General features: G+C 34.1%; 1 protein-coding gene across 1 annotated transcript in view; it reads left to right on the top strand.

The window, feature by feature from the left end:
• The window catches only part of LOC307172569 (NLR family CARD domain-containing protein 3-like), a 108,189-nt gene extending 104,180 nt beyond the window's left edge, over nucleotides 1-4,009 (top strand). Inside the window, exon 13 of the mRNA XM_079895068.1 lies at nucleotides 2,205-4,009. Coding sequence (XP_079751194.1) covers nucleotides 2,205-2,211 — 7 coding nt within the window. The 3' untranslated portion in view covers nucleotides 2,212-4,009. The remainder of the gene's footprint in view (nucleotides 1-2,204) is intronic.
• Nucleotides 4,010-18,719: the final 14,710 nt, after the last annotated feature.

Below are 18,719 nucleotides of genomic sequence, written 5' to 3'. Positions count from 1 at the left end.
TAAAAAATTGTGACTATATGGAAAAGGGGAATGATCAGGTTATATGGTACAATTCCGGTAATACCATGGAAATAAACAAGGCTTCATTTTACAGTACAGTTTCACTTTACTTACTGAGTAAATTGTAAAAACATCTGCAAGAACATACCCAGTATTTAAGATGTGCCATGACATTAGGGAAAACTGTTCCTGCGGGGTAGTTACCTGGTAAGTGTAAGGTAAATTATTTGATAAACCCTCTATAAATGGGTGGAGCAATGAACAACAACTATGTAAGACAAGGTAATTTATTGGAAACTACCATCTTAATTTCAAGATAGTAATAAATAAACATGGACTGTTACCAACATAAACCTAGGATAACTACAAACCTAACTTGAATTGATGGGTAATACTGGAGGTGTTTCTAAAAATTGGCTGCCTACATTCTGAGGAAGTACACAATTAAATCTGAGTTATTACCAACCTAAACAGGTAACAAGTACACAGTACTTTGTTGAGTTGATATTTAACAGTGGTGTTTTTTTCCCTGGTAGTTTCTCTGTAATTGCATACTAATCACCTTAAGTAATTACACACTAAAATACTATAATTTACCATATGCTTAACAGGTAAATACTTAGTAATTAGTTTGTAGTTTCTCTACATTTACATACTTGTTACCTGTGGTAATTACCAATAACCAACTATAACTTACCATATATTTACCAGGTAAATACCTAGTAATTAGGGGACTGTAAAAGGAAGGGTTACCCATTTCCCCCAAGCCAATGGAGATGCTGAAAAATTAGTTCAAACTGCAAAATGGATTCTCTGCCAACCTGACCTTCTTATGGCACTGATGTGCTACCCGGGCGACACCCATTACAGCAACTGGTCTAAGCCCGGCCCAGATAATGACAGGTCGACAGATCAGAACTAACCTGCCAATGCTTGAGGAAAAACACCAGCCTCAACCCATTGATTATAAAGCCATGGAGATGAAGGATCAAGCTGCAAAGAAATCCTACATGTTCTTCTATGATCGAAAACACTCAGCTCGTGTTTTACCAGAACTTCAGCTTGGGGAGAAAGTTCTTCTTAAACTGACAGTGAGAAAGGCTGGAAAACACCAGTTGTGGTGCTGAACAAAACATCCAAACCAAGATCTTACATGGTGCAAACACAGAATGGAGCTGTCCTACGCAGGAATCGTAAACATCTGCAAGCGATGCCATTGCAGCCAGATTCTACTCAAAGAGGAAGAAATTCAGGCCCTGCTGTTCCAGAGACTGTACATTTAAATAATCCTGCAGCTGCAATCCTGCTGCACCTGTGAAGGCAACGCCAGTTGTAACTTCCAGCGGAAGAGTTGTGAAAACACCAACACGATACTTAGACTAAAATCAGTTTACAGAGTCTGAATGTGGTTTTGTTCTATTGTTCTAGTTTCTGAAAACAAATAGGAAAGAAGAAGATAGATAACGTAGAAAATGAGACAATGAATGCTATATCATATAGTTCTTTAATATCTTTAATTAGTAGAAGAAAAGCAAACAACCATTGTGAGGTAGTTTCATTGTGTTGCATTTTATTTTGTTATGTGTTAATGAAAAGATATATGTGTGGAATCAGCCTTATTGTGTATGGGCTTATTGGACCCCACCGACAGATGTAGGTGGGGCTTGGTAAAAGGGGAGTGGGGGAGTTTGGAGTGAAGGAAGTTCAAAGTGCACAAAGTGTGTAGTTGAGGCAGTCCGCTGAATAAAGACATAGTTGTTAAATAACGTTTTGTGTCCTCTCATGACATGTTCAAAGTATTATTTCCCACGATTTTAATTCCTGAGTAAATTTATGTTCTCGGCATCAGAGAAGCAATAACCATTCTGTGTAAATGCACATTTTGTGATTTATGCCGCTTCAGATTTGGTTTCTGTGTAAAGACGCCTTATGCGTGTGATTATCTGCGATTTGGGTTGTTATTAACTGATATTAAATGTGTAGGGAGTGTAATGATAATTTCTGCTGGTACTGTATCAGCTGTCCGTTGTGTGAAAGTGACCTTTCATGTGCTTTTGATTTTGTAAAGTGACTTTGAGCATCAGATAGAAGCTATATGATCATGTTTAAGAATGAATTAATATAGATTAACTAGTTAGTTTTCTTATTAAAAGATGTGACAGATATAATACTGCATATGTGACTGTTTGTGTGTTTTATTTTAGGTATTAAATGACAGTCTGATCTTCTGATGATCATCTGATGGTGAATAAGGATCCACTACAGAGACTCACAGTCAACAGAATCAACAGAGACTGAAGATACAGTGACTTCACTGTTATAAATTAAGACTTCATTTAGATTTCAGCGATCCTCTGACAGACCTGATGAGGCGGCAGTGAAACACCTTTTATTTCACAGCAAATTACAGTTTCTCATTCATAGGTTAAAGGGATAGTTCACCCAAAAATGAAAATTCTGTCATCATTTACTCTCCCTCAAGTTGTTCCAAACCTGTATGACTTTCTTTCTTCTGCTGAACACAAAAGAAGATATTTTGGAGAAAGTCGGTAACCAAACGACTGATGGACCCCATTGACTTCCATAGTAGGAAAAAAAAAATACTATGGATGTCAATGGGGACCAGCACCTGTTTAATTACCAACCTTCTTTAAAATATCTTCTTTTGTGTTTAGCAGAAGAAAGGAAATCATACAGGTTTGGAACAACTTGAGGGAGAGTAAATGATGACAGAATTTTCATTTTTGGGTGAACTATCCCTTTAATCATTTTATTTGTATAAATGCACAGTAACTCAAAAAGCTCAGAGTTTTGTTAGAGTAAATAAAGGGCCTGAATATCTTTGTGTTTGTGTTGTACCAGCAGAGGGAGACAAAGACTAATGAAATATAAATTTTTCATAATTATAAGAATAAAAAACTGTTCAAGCTCACTTTTAGAAAACAGTGCAACTTGAGTTTATACTGTATATCATGTTTTGGTAACACTTTATAATAACTGCATGCTATTTATCATTAGTTAAGCATTAATATACATCAATAAGCAGTGTATAAAAACAACTATAAATGCTTTATTCTTTATTTATAAGCATATCTATAATGTGTTTAATAATTGTATTTTCATACTTTATTAATGATCAATTTATCATTTCTAAATGAAGTATAGCATTATTTACAAACCAGTTACATTATTTACCATTATTTACAAACTAGGTGTTGTCAGTGGTTAATAAGATCATTTAGAAAGTGTAAGTAAATGTAGTAGATTCAGGTAGTTATAAAGCATTTAGTAGTGGTCAGTTAACTACTTTGTGAGCTCATCTAAAGTGAGGACTAGTTATGCCTTGTAAAGCATTTATAAAGGAGATTTAAAGGCTCATTTATCTTCTAAGAAAAAGGAAACAAACACAACACAGTGATAAAGAATATAAAAATATTTAACAGAAATCTAAATATCCTTTATAAATGCTTTACAAAGCATAGTCCTCACTTTAGTTGAGCTCACGAAAATAGTTAACTGACCACTACTAAATGCTTTATAACTTCCTGAATTAACCATGAATTACAGTAGAAATACATGTTAATAAAGCATTTATTATCACACTAAGTAACTATTACTATATGTCTGAATAATAATATCTATTTAAAAAGTTTATTAATCATTTACTTACTAAGTGATCTTATGAACCACTGGAAACTCCTAAATATCTGGTTTGTAAATAATGCAATACTTAATTTAGAAATGATAAATTGATCATTAATAAAGTATGAAAATTCAATTATTAAACACATTATAGATATGCTTAAAAAAGCCAGAACAAAGCATTTATAGCTGTATTTATAAACTGCTTATTAATGTCTATTAATGCTTTATAAATTACAAATTAACTGTTTACTAATACTTAACTAATGATTAATAGCGTGCAGTTATTATAAAGTGTTACCCATATTTTTAATAATAGTTGCATTACATTTGCATTAATATATTAATGTATTAAAGGGGTAATATGATGCGTTTTCATGTTTTCTTTAGTGTGTTATGTAGATGTTTGTGCATATAAGATCTACAAACTTACAAAGCTCAAAGTCTCCTACAAAAACATTTTGGGTGCTCGAGCCCCTTTTTCAAAATGAATCAAAAGTGCCCCTCTCAAACAAATATCAATGATAATATTGTGGTCAATAAAACAAAATGCATTCGATTATAATTAACATGTCAATGTGAACAAAACTAGAGTAGCCTATTTTTACGTATCTGTCAGTCTGAGGTGTCGTTGCCATAACACGTTGCTATGGGTTGCTTAAGTGTGCGTCACTTGTGTGTGTCTTGCTTCGGGCTTGACTGACGTGACATAGACATAATAAATACATAAGCTGTGTCCCAATGCGAAGGCTGCATCTTCCGAAGGTCGCATTTGAAGTCCGATTGCGTCACCGCAGCGTGATGAAGGGTGTCCCAATTCAATTCTGCATCCTTCGAAGGCCGTATTCGAAGGCCGGTTGCGTCATTGTGGCGCGACGAAGGCTACCCTGATTCAAAAGCGACGCCAAATGCACCCTTCGTTTCCCCGTGAAAGGAAAGAAACAGAGGGTGCTTCTCAATATCTCTTCGTCTCCTCACTCCTCCATCCTCCATCATATGACCCGGAAACCGATCGAGCTCAGCCATCTTGAAGGACATCTCAATTCTCTAATTGCACCGTGAGGAGTCGAGAAACGAGGAGTGAGAAGCTTCATGAGGAGTCATGAGCGAGGATACACGGGTGTATCTTATGCGGAAGAGTTTTATCAACTAAAACGTGATGCACTTATAAATTCTACTCCCTCTTCACATCGGTCACAATAATTTTAATTTCTACTTTATTTTTGCCGTTTATATAAACCACACATCTCACATACAGTATTTCAACAGGGTATCTTGCTTTATTATTATTTATTATGAATTTCTTAAATAAACAAACTTCAACAACATAAGGGCAGATCCTTTGAGCGCTGCTGATGACGCTGTGAAGTGACGCTCGAGTGATCAAGTATTCTAATGTATAAATAAGATTTCCTTCGATTCCTCCGTCCTCGCGTCTTTTCCTAGCAGCCTTTCCTTGCTTTCTACAGGGGGTGGAGCTGAGATGAGATGAGAGGAAAGGAAACGAGGATGCACAAATAAGAAATGAGAAGCACCCATAAATGGATCCTTAGCGGCCTATCCTATCCCATAAGTCATTGCGCACCTGTGACGACAGCATTTTTATTAAAAAAAATTGTGGCCGAGAGTTCGGTGGTGGACGGCAAATTCACATTTAAGTATTATGTTTTCATTTACTCGAATAGCTAGCAAAACCACAGTTAATAGCCACAAGTTTTTCTTTCTTATAAACTTCATCTTAACTCCTTCTTCACCATTGCGTGGCTTCATTTGTCAGGTGGTGTGAGGCAAAACTTGTGCTAATATTAGCAATTAATAATTGTTTCAGGGAGCAAGGAGCAGACAGCTCAACTTATTAAATTGCGGCCTGAAAATGACCATTTCTTTACGGGGGCAAAAAACTCCCCCAGCGTGGCTTTGAGGAAAGACAACAACCTATTTGTAATATTTGCACTAGTCTGTCTCACTTGTGTATATTAAGAAACATCACTCACCCTATAAAGCCCACAACGATAAGAAAAGCAGTAGATAAGGCAATGGGGTCAAGTCAAGTCACCTTTATTTATATACCGCTTTTTACAATACAGATTGTATCAAAGCAGCTTCACATTGATAACATGAAAATAATACAACAAAGTTTGTTTCTAGAAGAAAATTGCATCATCGTCCACCCTAAATAAGGCAGATCAATAATATTGTTGAATATTAAATGTTCCCAACTAAGCAAGCCAAAAGCCAAGGCAACAGTGGCAAGGAACCAAAACTCCATCAGGTGACAGAATGGAGAAAAAAACCTTGGGAGAACCCAGGCTCAGTCGGGGGCCAGTTCTCCTCTGGCCAACGAGCGAACAGTGTATGATTATGATCCAGGCAGTGTTACAGGTCAGAAGTCAGATTGGTCGTGTCGATGAGGCCTTCACAGGGCTGATGAGGCTGGCACTTCAGGGATGCGTCATGGTTGGGTCCAGGTGCAGATCCATCATCTGATTTGGATACGGCCGGGGTCCACCTCACTTCAGTAAATGGGGAGAGACTGGTCGACACTTCAGGACTGCAATGTCGTCGCGTCCAGGCGCAGGTCCTTCATCAGATCTGGATACGGCCTGGATCCGGCGGACTGCGGTAAACCTCGGTATAAAAAGAGAAACTAATAGTAGCGTAGATGCCATTCTTCTTATGATGTAACGAGTACATCAGGATTTATGGGAAGTGTTCCCGGTTCCGGCTGGCCTAATCTATGCAGCCTATTATGGAATTATAGAAGTCTATAATGTGTTATGTGTATGCTAGGTCAAAGAGATGTGTTTTTAGTCTAGCTTTGAACTGACAGAGTGTGTCTGCTTCCCGGACAATTTTAGGAAGACTGTTCCAAAGTTTTGGTGCTAAATAGAAGAAGGATCTACCGCCAGCAGTCGATTTTGATATTCTAGGTATTATCAACTGGCCGGAATTTTGAGATCGCAATAGACGTGAAGGACTATAATGCGTTAAGAGCTCGCTCGAGTACTGCGGAGCTAAACCATTTAGTGCTTTGTAAGTAATCAGCAATATTTTAAAATTTATACGATGTTTAACCCCCTGAGGTCGGCTATCTGCAAAAAAAAAATAAAAAAAAAATATTAATTTTTATCTTATAATGCTTGTGTTATACATCAATCGATCCTGTTTAGTGTGTATTTTTTTTTGTGTATGCTCATAATAAAAACAAAGTGTTGTGCTTTTCGCCAAATAAAGAAAAATAAACATGATGCGAGTTCTGCCTACTCTCCGTCAGTGAAGTCAATTCTGAAACGCGTCCGAAAATGAACTGTAACTCAGCGAATACTCAGTCAAACAGGCATACAGTCACACAGGCATGAAGCTTGAATTCTCTTCTTTTAAATGAAGTAATTTTTATAAAAAACAAATATTCACAGTTTATGTAACATGTATGCAAAGAGAGAGATGTCAGTCGTTCTCATCTCAGCTAATTAAGTTTTAATGTGCTCCGCCCACGGAGAGCGCGCGCTATTCAAACGCAAATGTGAGGCGATCCAAACAAACCTGTGAAACGCCCACATCAGCTGGATAACACACACCGCGAGTTCACTTTCAGACTTATGTACTTTACGATGCTGTGAGGAATAATACTATCTTGATAATAATCCTGCAAAAATTTACCTCAGAAGTTCTGGAAGTATCATTTCGAGGAGCAAACGGATCCCGCTGAGGAATTAGGTCAGTTCTGTTTGCTTTGTTCTAATCGGAATGAATGAACGCAAAGATGCGTGCTGTTGTGGAGCTACTACAGCTGGCAAAAATACTGTTTAAATATGAATCGCGTTTCTGTGTATGAATGAATGAACGAACGAACGCACAGATGCGTGCTGTTGTGGAGCTACTACAGCTGGCAAAAATACTGTTTAAATATGAATCGCGTTTCTATGAATGAATGAACGCACAGATGCGCGCTGTTGTGGAGCTACTACAGCTGGCAAAAATACTGTTTTAATATGAATCGCGAATACAAAGAAAGATTACACTGGAAATATTGTTACAATTTTAAATGTTGTTGTAATTGTATAACCTTAAAAAAAAAAAATAAAAAAAAAAAAATATATATATATATATATATATATACATATAAGGATAAATGTAAACAAAATCTTAAAAGGTCATTATGAGCCTTCTCTTTAAATAATTTTATTATGCTTTATTAGTGACACATTTGGGAAGAGAATATATTCCAAATCTGAAAATACAGTATGAGAACAATTAACTGCACAATTACTAGAAATGTTTACCTTGGATATTGTACAATTTGCAAGCAAAATTTGTGGAAAAAACAACAAACCAGTTATATATTGTCCTTGCATTCTTGTGGCTCAGTCACACACCTGAATGAAAGGCTCATTACGTATGCAGCCTCATTATGCGGGCCCCATTGACTCCGCAGGTGTGAATCACGCCCACCCGCATATGGCCTTTCCAAACAAAAAGTGTTTTACAAGATTTAAATCAATGTATTGTGTTATGTGAATGATTAGGCAGGATGATTTTCACATAATTTTGAAGAAAAAATTCTAGGCAACGTCATCCATTAGTCAAAAGTCTTATTTACTTATATTTAGAATGTGTTTTATGGCCTTATTTCAGAAACTTTAGTTTTTTGTTTTTGAAAAAAACATGCATAAACATTATTCTATCAAAAATACAAACATGTACATGCAAGTTGTTCACATATTATGGTAGCCCTGTTTGTGCTAAATAGAGTGAATTTACACCTTTGCCATTAATATGTTTATAAGCAACTGAAAAAAGCACAAATGTCAGGGCATGTCAGAACATCTCAAGGACCCCAAAAACCCCTCAGACCCCAGAGGGTTAATAGGGAGCCAGTGCGATGTTGACAGAACCTGGCTAATACGGTCATACTTCCTGGTTCTAGTAAGAACTCGAGCTGCTGCGTTTTGGACCAGCTGTGGTTTGTTTATTAAGCGTGCAGGGCAACCACCCATTAGAGCATTACAATAATCTAGCCTTGATGTCATGAACGCATGAACTAATTGTTCCGCATTTGTCAATGAGAGCATATGACGTAATTTAGATATATTTTTAAGATGGAAAAATACGGTTTTACAGATACTAGACACGTGACTTTCAAATGAAAAATTGGTATCAAAGAGCACACCCAGGTTCCTAACCAACGATGAAGACTTAACAGAGCAGCCATCAAATGTTAGACAGTATTCTAGGTTTTTACGTGAGGAAGTTTTTTGTCCAATAATTAGAATCTCTGTTTTTTATTATAAATTTTTATATCAGCTATACATTCCGTTAATTTTCTAAATTGGTAAGTTTCGTCTGGGCATGAAGAAATATAGAGCTGAGTATCATCAGCATAACAGTGAAAACTAATTCCATGCTTCCTAATGATATCTCCTAATGGTAGCATGTACAGAGTGAACAGCAGTGGTCCTAGTACTGAGCCTTGTGGTACGCCATACTGAACTTGTGATCGATAAAACATCTCTTCATTTACTGCTACAAACTGATAACGGTCAGATAAGTATGATTTAAACCATGCTAATGCAATTCCACTAATGCCAACATCATTTTCAAGTCTATGTAAAAAAATGTTGTGGTCGATAGTGTCAAATGCAGCACTAAGATCGAGTAACACTAATAGCGAGATACAACCACGATCGGATGATAAGAGCAAATCATTTGTGACTCTAATGAGAGCTGTCTCGGTACTATGGTACGGTCTAAATCCTGACTGGAAATCCTCGCAGATATCATTTCTTTCTAAAAAGGAACATAGTTGTGAGGATACTGCCTTTTCTAGTATCTTTGACAGAAAAGGTATATTCGAGATCGGCCTGTAATTGACTAATTCTGTGGGATCAAGTTGCGTTTTTTTAACAAGCGGTTTAATCATAGCCAGCTTAAAAGTTTTCGGTACATATCCTAGAGACAAAGATGAATTAATGATATTAAGAAGAGGATCTGTGACCTCTGGAAGCATCTCTTTCAATAGCTTAGTCGGTATAGGGTCTAACATACATGTTGTCAATTTAGATGATTTAACGAGTTTAGTAAATTCTTCCTCTCCTATAGCAATGAATGAATCAACCTTTTCTTCAAGGAGACTACAATGCACTGCCTGATGTGATACTGTAGTAGACGGTTGCATAGTTATAATTTTCTCCCTGATATTATCAATCTTGTTAGTAAAGAATTTCATAAAGTCATTACTGCTGTGTTGCTTGGAAACGTCTGGGGTTGAAGATTTATTTTTCGTTAGATTAACCACTATTTCAAATAAATACCTAGGGTTTTTGTTTATTTTCTTCTAATAGGGTTGAAAAATAAGCAGATCTAGCAGCTTTTAAGGCCTTTCTGTACGTAATTGTGCTCTCTTTCCATGAAATGCGAAATACCTCTAGTTTTGTTTTCTTCCAGTTGCGCTCCATTTTTCTGGCTGCTCTCTTAAGGGCCCGAGTGTGCTCGTTGTACCACGGCGTTGGACTATTTTCTTTAATCTTCTTTAAGCGCAACGGAGCAACTGTGGCTAAAGTGCTAGAAAAGAGAGAGTTAAAGGTTTCTGTCGCAATATCTAGTTCTTCTAAGCTATCCGGGATGCTGAGATGATGAAACTGATCAGGAACATTATTGATAAAGCCATCTTTAGTGGCAGAAGTGATAGGTCTCACATATTTGAAACACGGAGTCGGCTTTGCAGCCTTGGCTAAATGTAATTTACACGAGACTAGGTAATGATCTGAGATGTCATCGCTCTGCTGCAGAATTTCAATGGCATCAACATTTATTCCGTGTGATAATATTAGATCTAGAGTATGATTACGCCAATGAGTAGGTCCTGACACGTGTTGTCTAACTCCAGTAGAGTTCAGAATGTCTTTAAATTCCAATCCCAATGCATCTTTTTCGTTATCTACATGTATATTAAAATCACCAACAATTAGGACTTTATCTGCAGCCAGTACTAACTCTGATAGAAAATCAGCAAATTCTTTGATAAAGTCTGTATGGTGCCCTGGCTAATTAAGTGAGTTGACGTAGTGTAACAGCGCAGCGCTTCTGGTTTGTACGTCAGAACGGAGGCTCACTATTGGCCAACGCTGGTCATGTGTGTGATGCTGGCTAATAGTGAGCCTCTGTTCTGGGGCCGGTTTCACAAAGCTATTTTAGACCAGTCTATAGTGTTAGACAAGTCTAAAATTTGCTCATAGACTAGTCTAATGCAAGTTAGACTGTTTCACAAAAATAAAGACTGACTTAATTTAGACCAAAAAAATTAGACACCTCTAGGGGTGACCCCAAATAGTCGAAGTTTCGATGTTTCGATAGGAGGAGCCTGATTCGACTACCGATCTCACGGTCGAATCTTCGCGGAGGTGGAAACGAGGATCATGCCACTTTGGCTATATGAGGGCACTCAATGTCTGATTTCACATAGAACTAGCTTTTATGTCAATTCGTTAATATTCAGCCTATTATGATAATGCTGTATATAAAAATGTGCAAAGAAATAAGCTTTTAATAAATATTTTTTAACGTGCGTGAATAAATCCAAACACCCCGTGACAGATTTAAGTTTCACTTTCAATCCGTGACCGACAGAGGAGCGTCTTCGCGGCAAGGATTTAAATCTTTAACAATGTCTGGGATAAGAAAATCTAAAGTGTGGATGTACACCATCAGAAAGGATATTCTCCAAGGCTGGATTTAGCATCAGGAAAACCATGATCGCACTTCTGCCGGCCAACGTTAACACGTTTCACGCATATTTTTCACGGATTTTATCCGCGCGCACAATTTGAAAAGACTCCAACGGACAGACAGAGTGAAAGACTGGATTTGTTCTCTCGATCAGGTAGGGTCCAAGTGATTTCAAAACTTTTCAGCCGGATCTAATTTGATTTTTGGATGCTTTTAACATTTTTTGCTAAAAAGACTGCCTCTCCAGTTTAGCATTGTTGTTTCTGCAGTTAAAAAGACAAAGTTGAAAATTCTGGCTACTATCGTTATTTTAATAATTTCTTTATTAAGTTGGCTTGGGAAAGCCAACTTACTGAAATCCTATTTAAACTTATTATTATTATTATTATTCTTTTTCTGACCCAAAATTTTCTGACTCTAACTCCTCCTAGAGCTTTAACTCTAAACTCGGGTCAGACCTTCATACTGTTCTGACTTAGTGTGCTATATCTTTTCAGACTGATTTGAATTACGGTTTTCTTAAAAATTAATATTAAAAATCATAAAAATCCCATAGACTTTCATTGACCAAAGGTTCATGACTGTTTGAACTGTTTAACTTAAACTGCTAGAAGCCATTTGAAGACTAAAAATTTACTGTTTAATGTTATGTATTTGTATTATTTTTCTTTTATTCATAATTTCATAATGTATTTTGTAAAGCCAGAGTTATGCATGTGTTCAGTGCATGAGAGACTATAGATAGCATGGAACCATGTGAAGATCATGTCACATGAGACAGGTGGATGAGCTATATTTTGTACAGGGTGTGTACATTGTAACATGTGTTCAACTGATGCAGATGTAAACAACAGAGATAGTTTATGTCTACACTCCAGTTCTTTGGGGTCTCTAGAGACCCCAGACAATAACATTTAATTTTGTAACAAGATAATAGGTTTTTTTTTTACAAATGTAATTTTATTCTGTTTGTTAATGTTTTTACTCAACATTTGTGCAGTTTTTGGAGAATTTATGATATTTTTTAAATTTCTATAAATAAATAAATAAATAAATATTTAAATAGCCTTTTTACAAAAAAACAGCATTTGATGTAAAATTCACTTTATAAAAGACCCAGATTTCTAACTTTCATTCATGGGGATAACATGGATGATTTTAAATGGTTTAATGTAACATTTATGCCCATTTTTTGGAAAATGCAGTTTTAAAATAAAAAATAATAATTTTAACCACTAGATGGCTATAGAGCTCCAGTATATGCTATTTGCTATTAGACTACCTGAAAGATATCTTTTCACAAGTTGGATTCAGTTGGATTCATATCTAAATATTATAAAATCACAATTATAACAAAAATAAAATATTTTTGTCAAAGTTTAGAATTTTTTGTACCAAACCCCCCCCCCCAGTTTTTCAATAATGTTACATTATGATTAGAATCAAACCTGAACAAAATGTTACAAAGAGAAATGTTGGAGTCTTAAGATTTTATCATTTATTTCAATCATTTATTTTTAATCTAATTCTAGATTCTAGACACACACAATTGTGTGTGTGTGTGTGTGTGTGTGTGTGTGTGTCTGAGAGATAAAGAGAGAGAGAGTGTGTGAGTACACATTGTCGATGTGCCAGTGTCACCACACCACTTTATATTTGTAGTGGTTCCGCATTTTGGATGATTTTATTTGACACATTATAGCCTTACAAATGTTCCTGTGTGTGTATGTGTGTGTGTGTGTGTGTGTGTGTGTGTGTGTGTGTGTGTGTGTGTGTGTGTTTACATTTTCAATGTGTCAGTATCACCAATTTATTTTTGTGGTGGTACTGCATTTTGGATGATTTTATTTGACAAATTATAGCCTTACAAATGTTCCTGTGTGTGTGTGTGTGTGTGTGTGTGTGTGTGTGTGTGTGTGTGTGTGTGTGTGTGTGTGTGTGTGTGTGTGTGTGCGTGCGTGTGTGTGTCTGTGTGCACATTTTTCAATGTGTCAGTGTCACCAATTTAGTTTTGTGGTGGTACTGCATTTTGGATGATTTTATTTGACACATTATAGCCTTAAAAAATGTTCCTGTGTGTGTGTGTGTGTGTGTGTGTGTGTGTGTGTGTGTGTTTACATTTTTCAATGTGTCAGTGTCACCAATTTAGTTTTGTGGTGGTACTGCATTTTGGATGATTTTATTTGACAAATTATAGCCTTACAAATGTTCCTGTGTGTGTGTGTGTGTGTGTGTGTGTGTGTGCGTGCGTGTGTGTGTGTGTGTGTGCACATTTTTCAATGTGTCAGTGTCACCAATTTAGTTTTGTGGTGGTACTGCATTTTGGATGATTTTATTTGACAAATTATAGCCTTACAAATGTTCCTGTGTGTGTGTGTGTGTGTGTGTGTGTGTGTGTGTGTGTGTGTGTGTGTGCATTTTTCAATGTGTCAGTGTCACCAATTTATTTTTGTGGTGGTACTGCATTTTGGATGATTTTATTTTACAAATGATAAGAGAACAGTTTTTATAGTCTCAAAAATGTATTCCTCTATATGTGTGTGTGTGTGTGTGTGTGTGTGCGCTTGTTGTGAGCAAAATAATTCAGCATTGTGGATGCTTTTTGAATTGATGGAAGTGTGCCACTTTATTTCTGTCATTTCTGTCGATGTGTTCTACGTTGTTTCTGATTTTGATGATGAATTTTGTCTATTTTGATTGCGGGGTCTCCAGAGACCCCGAGGACCTCGAGTGTCACAAATTTTGTCACGCTAACATAAAAACAGATATCATTCCACTTTATTTTATTTTTTTTGTAGATCTAGAAAGTGTTAAGAGCCGTAGAAGGTTTCATACCATTTGGACAAAGGGAACATTTTTTTTAATTTGAGCAAAAGTCATTTGCGGGTCAAAAAGACCCCGCGGACCATCAGAGGGTTTAATATGGAAGTGAATTGTGCCATGTGTTCGTATGACATATACGTTCCATTTTTAAAGCTTAAGCAACATACTTTGTTACCTTAAAAGGAAGCTGCTCTGTAATGTATATAAGCTCTATCTTACTGTACCACCTCAGAGAAACAAAGCCATATGGCATGAGAAACAGAGGCATAGGAGAAACAAGGGTAGAGGCACAGGAGAAACAAAGAATGGGGAGAAACTTAGAGGCATGAGAACCTTAATGGCAGAGAAACATAAAGCCAGAGAAACCATTTACATCTAGTATGATGGGATGAGAAGATAAAGAAATGGGGAACAGAGAAATCTGGAATGAAGACCTCTCATGTAGCCTTATTCTTATGCTTGTTTCTCTCTGTCTGACACATGACACATAATAAATTCATATCTCTTGGCAAAGGTAACTGGTGTAGCTTCCGTGATTCAACCATAAAGGGGAAACCATGATTTTTAAATCTACACCATTGATACTCAATTAAGCTTTAAACTACCTATCTTCTTTCTAACTAATAACTAATCTATCTATATATCTATCTATCTATCTATCTATCTATCTATCTATCTATCTATCTATCTATCTTCAAACCTTTTCTATCTATCTATCTATCTATCTATCTATCTATCTTCAAACCTTATCTATCTGTCTATCTATCTATCTTCAAACCTTATCTATCTATCTATCTATCTATCTATCTATCTATCTATCTATCTATCTATCTATCTAACTTCAAACATTTTCTTTCTATCTATCTATCTATCTATCTATCTATCTATCTATCTATCTATCTATCTATCTATATATCTATCTATCTATCTATCTAACTTCAAACATTTTCTTTCTATCTATCTATCTATCTATCTATCTATCTATCTATCTATCTATCTATCTATCTATCTATCTTCAAACCTTATCTATCTGTCTATCTATCTATCTTCAAACCTTATCTATCTATCTATCTATCTATCTATCTATCTATCTATCTATCTATCTATCTAACTTCAAACCTTTTCTATCTATCTATCTATCTATCTATCTATCTATCTATCTATCTATCTATCTATCTATCTTCAAACCTTATCTATCTGTCTATCTATCTATCTTCAAACCTTATCTATCTATCTATCTATCTATCTATCTATCTATCTATCTATCTATCTATCTATCTATCTATCTATCTATCTATCTAACTTCAAACCTTTTCTATCTATCTATCTATCTATCTATCTATCTATCTATCTATCTATCTATCTTCAAACCTTATCTATCTATCTATCTATCTATCTATCTTCAAACCTTATCTATCTATCTATCTATCTATCTATCTATCTATCTATCTATCTATCTATCTATATCTTTCTAACTAATCTATTTTTCTTTTTAACTAACTAATCTATCTTTCTTTTTAACTAAATAATCCATCTTTCTTTTTAACTAATATATCTTTCTTTCTTTCATTCTAACTAATCTATCTATCTTTCTTTCTAACTAATCTATCTTTCTATCTAATCTTTCTTTCTAACTAATCCATCTTTCTTTCTTTCTTTCTTTCTTTCTTTCTTTCTTTCTTTCTTTCTTTCTAACTAATCAATCTTTTTTCTTTCTCTCTCACTAATCTATCTTTCTTTCTAACTAATTAGTCTTTCTTTCTTTCTTTCTTTCTTTTTCTTTCTTTCTTTCTTTCTTTCTTTCTTTCTTTCTTTCTTTCTTTCTTTCTTTCTTTCTTTCTAACTAATCCACCATTCATTCATTCTTTCTTTCTTACTAATATTTCTTCTTTCTTTCTAACTAATCAATCTTTCTTTCTTTCTAACTAATCTTTCTTTCTTTCTTTCTAACTAATCTTGCTTCTTTCTAACTTATCTTTCTATCTAATCTTTCTAACTAATCATTCTTTCCTTTCTAACAAATCTTTCTTTTTTCTTTCTTTCTATCTAATCTTTCTTTCTTTTTTCTTTCTTTCTTTCTAGCCAATCTTTCTTCTTTCTTTCTAGCTAATCTTTCTTTTTTCTTTTTCTTTCTTTCTAACTAATCTTTCTTTTCTTCCTTGCTTACTTTTCTTTCTTTCTTTCTAACTAATCTTTCTTTTTTCTTTCTTTCTTACTTTTCTTTCTTTCTAACTAATCTTTCTTTTTTCTTTCTTCTTTCGTTCTAACTAATCTTTCTTTCTTTTTTCTTTCTTACTTTTCTTTCTTTCTTACTAATCTTTCTTTTTTCTTTCTTTCTAACTAATCTTTCTATCTTTCCTTCTTTCTTTCTAACTAATCTGTCTTTCTTTCTACCTAATCTTTCTTTCTTTCTTTCTTTCTTTCTAGCTAATCTTTCTTTCTTTTTTTGTTTCATTCTTTCTTTCTAGCTAATCTTTCTTTCTTTTTTCTTTAATTCTTTCTTTCTACCTAATCTTTTTCTTTCTTTCTTTCTACCTAATCTTTCTAACTAATCTTTCTTCTTTCTAATCTTTCTTTTTAACTTATCTTTCTATCTAATCTTTCTAACTAATCTTTCTTTCCTTTCTAACAAATCTTTCTTTTTTCTTTCTTTCTAACTAATCTTTCTTTCTTTTTTCTTTCTTTCTTTCTAGCCAATCTTTCTTCTTTCTTTCTAGCTAATCTTTCTTTTTTCTTTTTCTTTCTTTCTAACTAATCTTTCTTTTCTTTCTTGCTTACTTTTCTTTCTTTCTTTCTAACTAATCTTTCTTTTTTTCTTTCTTTCTTTTTTCTTTCTTACTTTTCTTTCTTTCTTACTAATCTTGCTTTTTTCTTTCTTTCTAACTAATCTTTCTTTCTTTCTTTCTTTCTTTCTTTCTTTCTTTCATTCTTTATACCTAATCTTTCTTTCTTTCTTTCTTTCTTTCTTTCTTTCTTTCTTTCTACCTAATCTTTCTTTCTTTCTTTCTTTCTTTCTTTCTTTCTTTCTTTCTTTCTTTCTTTCTTTCTTTCTTTCATTCTTTATACCTAATCTTTCTTTCTTTCTTTCTTTCTTTCTTTCTACCTAATCTTTCTTTCTTTCTTTCTTTCTTTCTTTCTTTCTTTCTTTCTTTCTGTTTTTCTTTCTACCTAATCTTTCTTTCTTTCTTTCTTTCTTTCTTTCTTTCTTTCTTTCTCTTTCTCTCTACCTAATCTTTCTTTCTACCTAATCTTTCTTTCTAGCTAATCTTTCTTTCTTTTTTCTTTCATTCTTTCTTTCTACCTAATCTTTCTTTCTTTCTTTCTAACTAATCAATCTTTTTTCTTTCTCTCTCACTAATCTATCTTTCTTTCTAACTAATTAGTCTTTCTTTCTTTCTTTCTTTCTTTTTCTTTCTTTCTTTCTTTCTTTCTTTCTTTCTTTCTTTCTAACTAATCCACCATTCATTCATTCTTTCTTTCTTACTAATATTTCTTCTTTCTTTCTAACTAATCAATCTTTCTTTCTTTCTAACTAATCTTTCTTTCTTTCTTTCTAACTAATCTTGCTTCTTTCTAACTTATCTTTCTATCTAATCTTTCTAACTAATCATTCTTTCCTTTCTAACAAATCTTTCTTTTTTCTTTCTTTCTATCTAATCTTTCTTTCTTTTTTCTTTCTTTCTTTCTAGCCAATCTTTCTTCTTTCTTTCTAGCTAATCTTTCTTTTTTCTTTTTCTTTCTTTCTAACTAATCTTTCTTTTCTTCCTTGCTTACTTTTCTTTCTTTCTTTCTAACTAATCTTTCTTTTTTCTTTCTTTCTTACTTTTCTTTCTTTCTAACTAATCTTTCTTTTTTCTTTCTTCTTTCGTTCTAACTAATCTTTCTTTCTTTTTTCTTTCTTACTTTTCTTTCTTTCTTACTAATCTTTCTTTTTTCTTTCTTTCTAACTAATCTTTCTATCTTTCCTTCTTTCTTTCTAACTAATCTGTCTTTCTTTCTACCTAATCTTTCTTTCTTTCTTTCTTTCTTTCTAGCTAATCTTTCTTTCTTTTTTTGTTTCATTCTTTCTTTCTAGCTAATCTTTCTTTCTTTTTTCTTTAATTCTTTCTTTCTACCTAATCTTTTTCTTTCTTTCTTTCTACCTAATCTTTCTAACTAATCTTTCTTCTTTCTAATCTTTCTTTTTAACTTATCTTTCTATCTAATCTTTCTAACTAATCTTTCTTTCCTTTCTAACAAATCTTTCTTTTTTCTTTCTTTCTAACTAATCTTTCTTTCTTTTTTCTTTCTTTCTTTCTAGCCAATCTTTCTTCTTTCTTTCTAGCTAATCTTTCTTTTTTCTTTTTCTTTCTTTCTAACTAATCTTTCTTTTCTTTCTTGCTTACTTTTCTTTCTTTCTTTCTAACTAATCTTTCTTTTTTTCTTTCTTTCTTTTTTCTTTCTTACTTTTCTTTCTTTCTTACTAATCTTGCTTTTTTCTTTCTTTCTAACTAATCTTTCTTTCTTTCTTTCTTTCTTTCTTTCTTTCT

This window comes from Squalius cephalus, assembly GCF_949319135.1.
Source record: "Squalius cephalus genome assembly, chromosome: 15".
Lineage (NCBI taxonomy): Eukaryota > Metazoa > Chordata > Actinopteri > Cypriniformes > Leuciscidae > Squalius > Squalius cephalus.
This window is presented reverse-complemented; position numbering and strand designations above follow the sequence as displayed.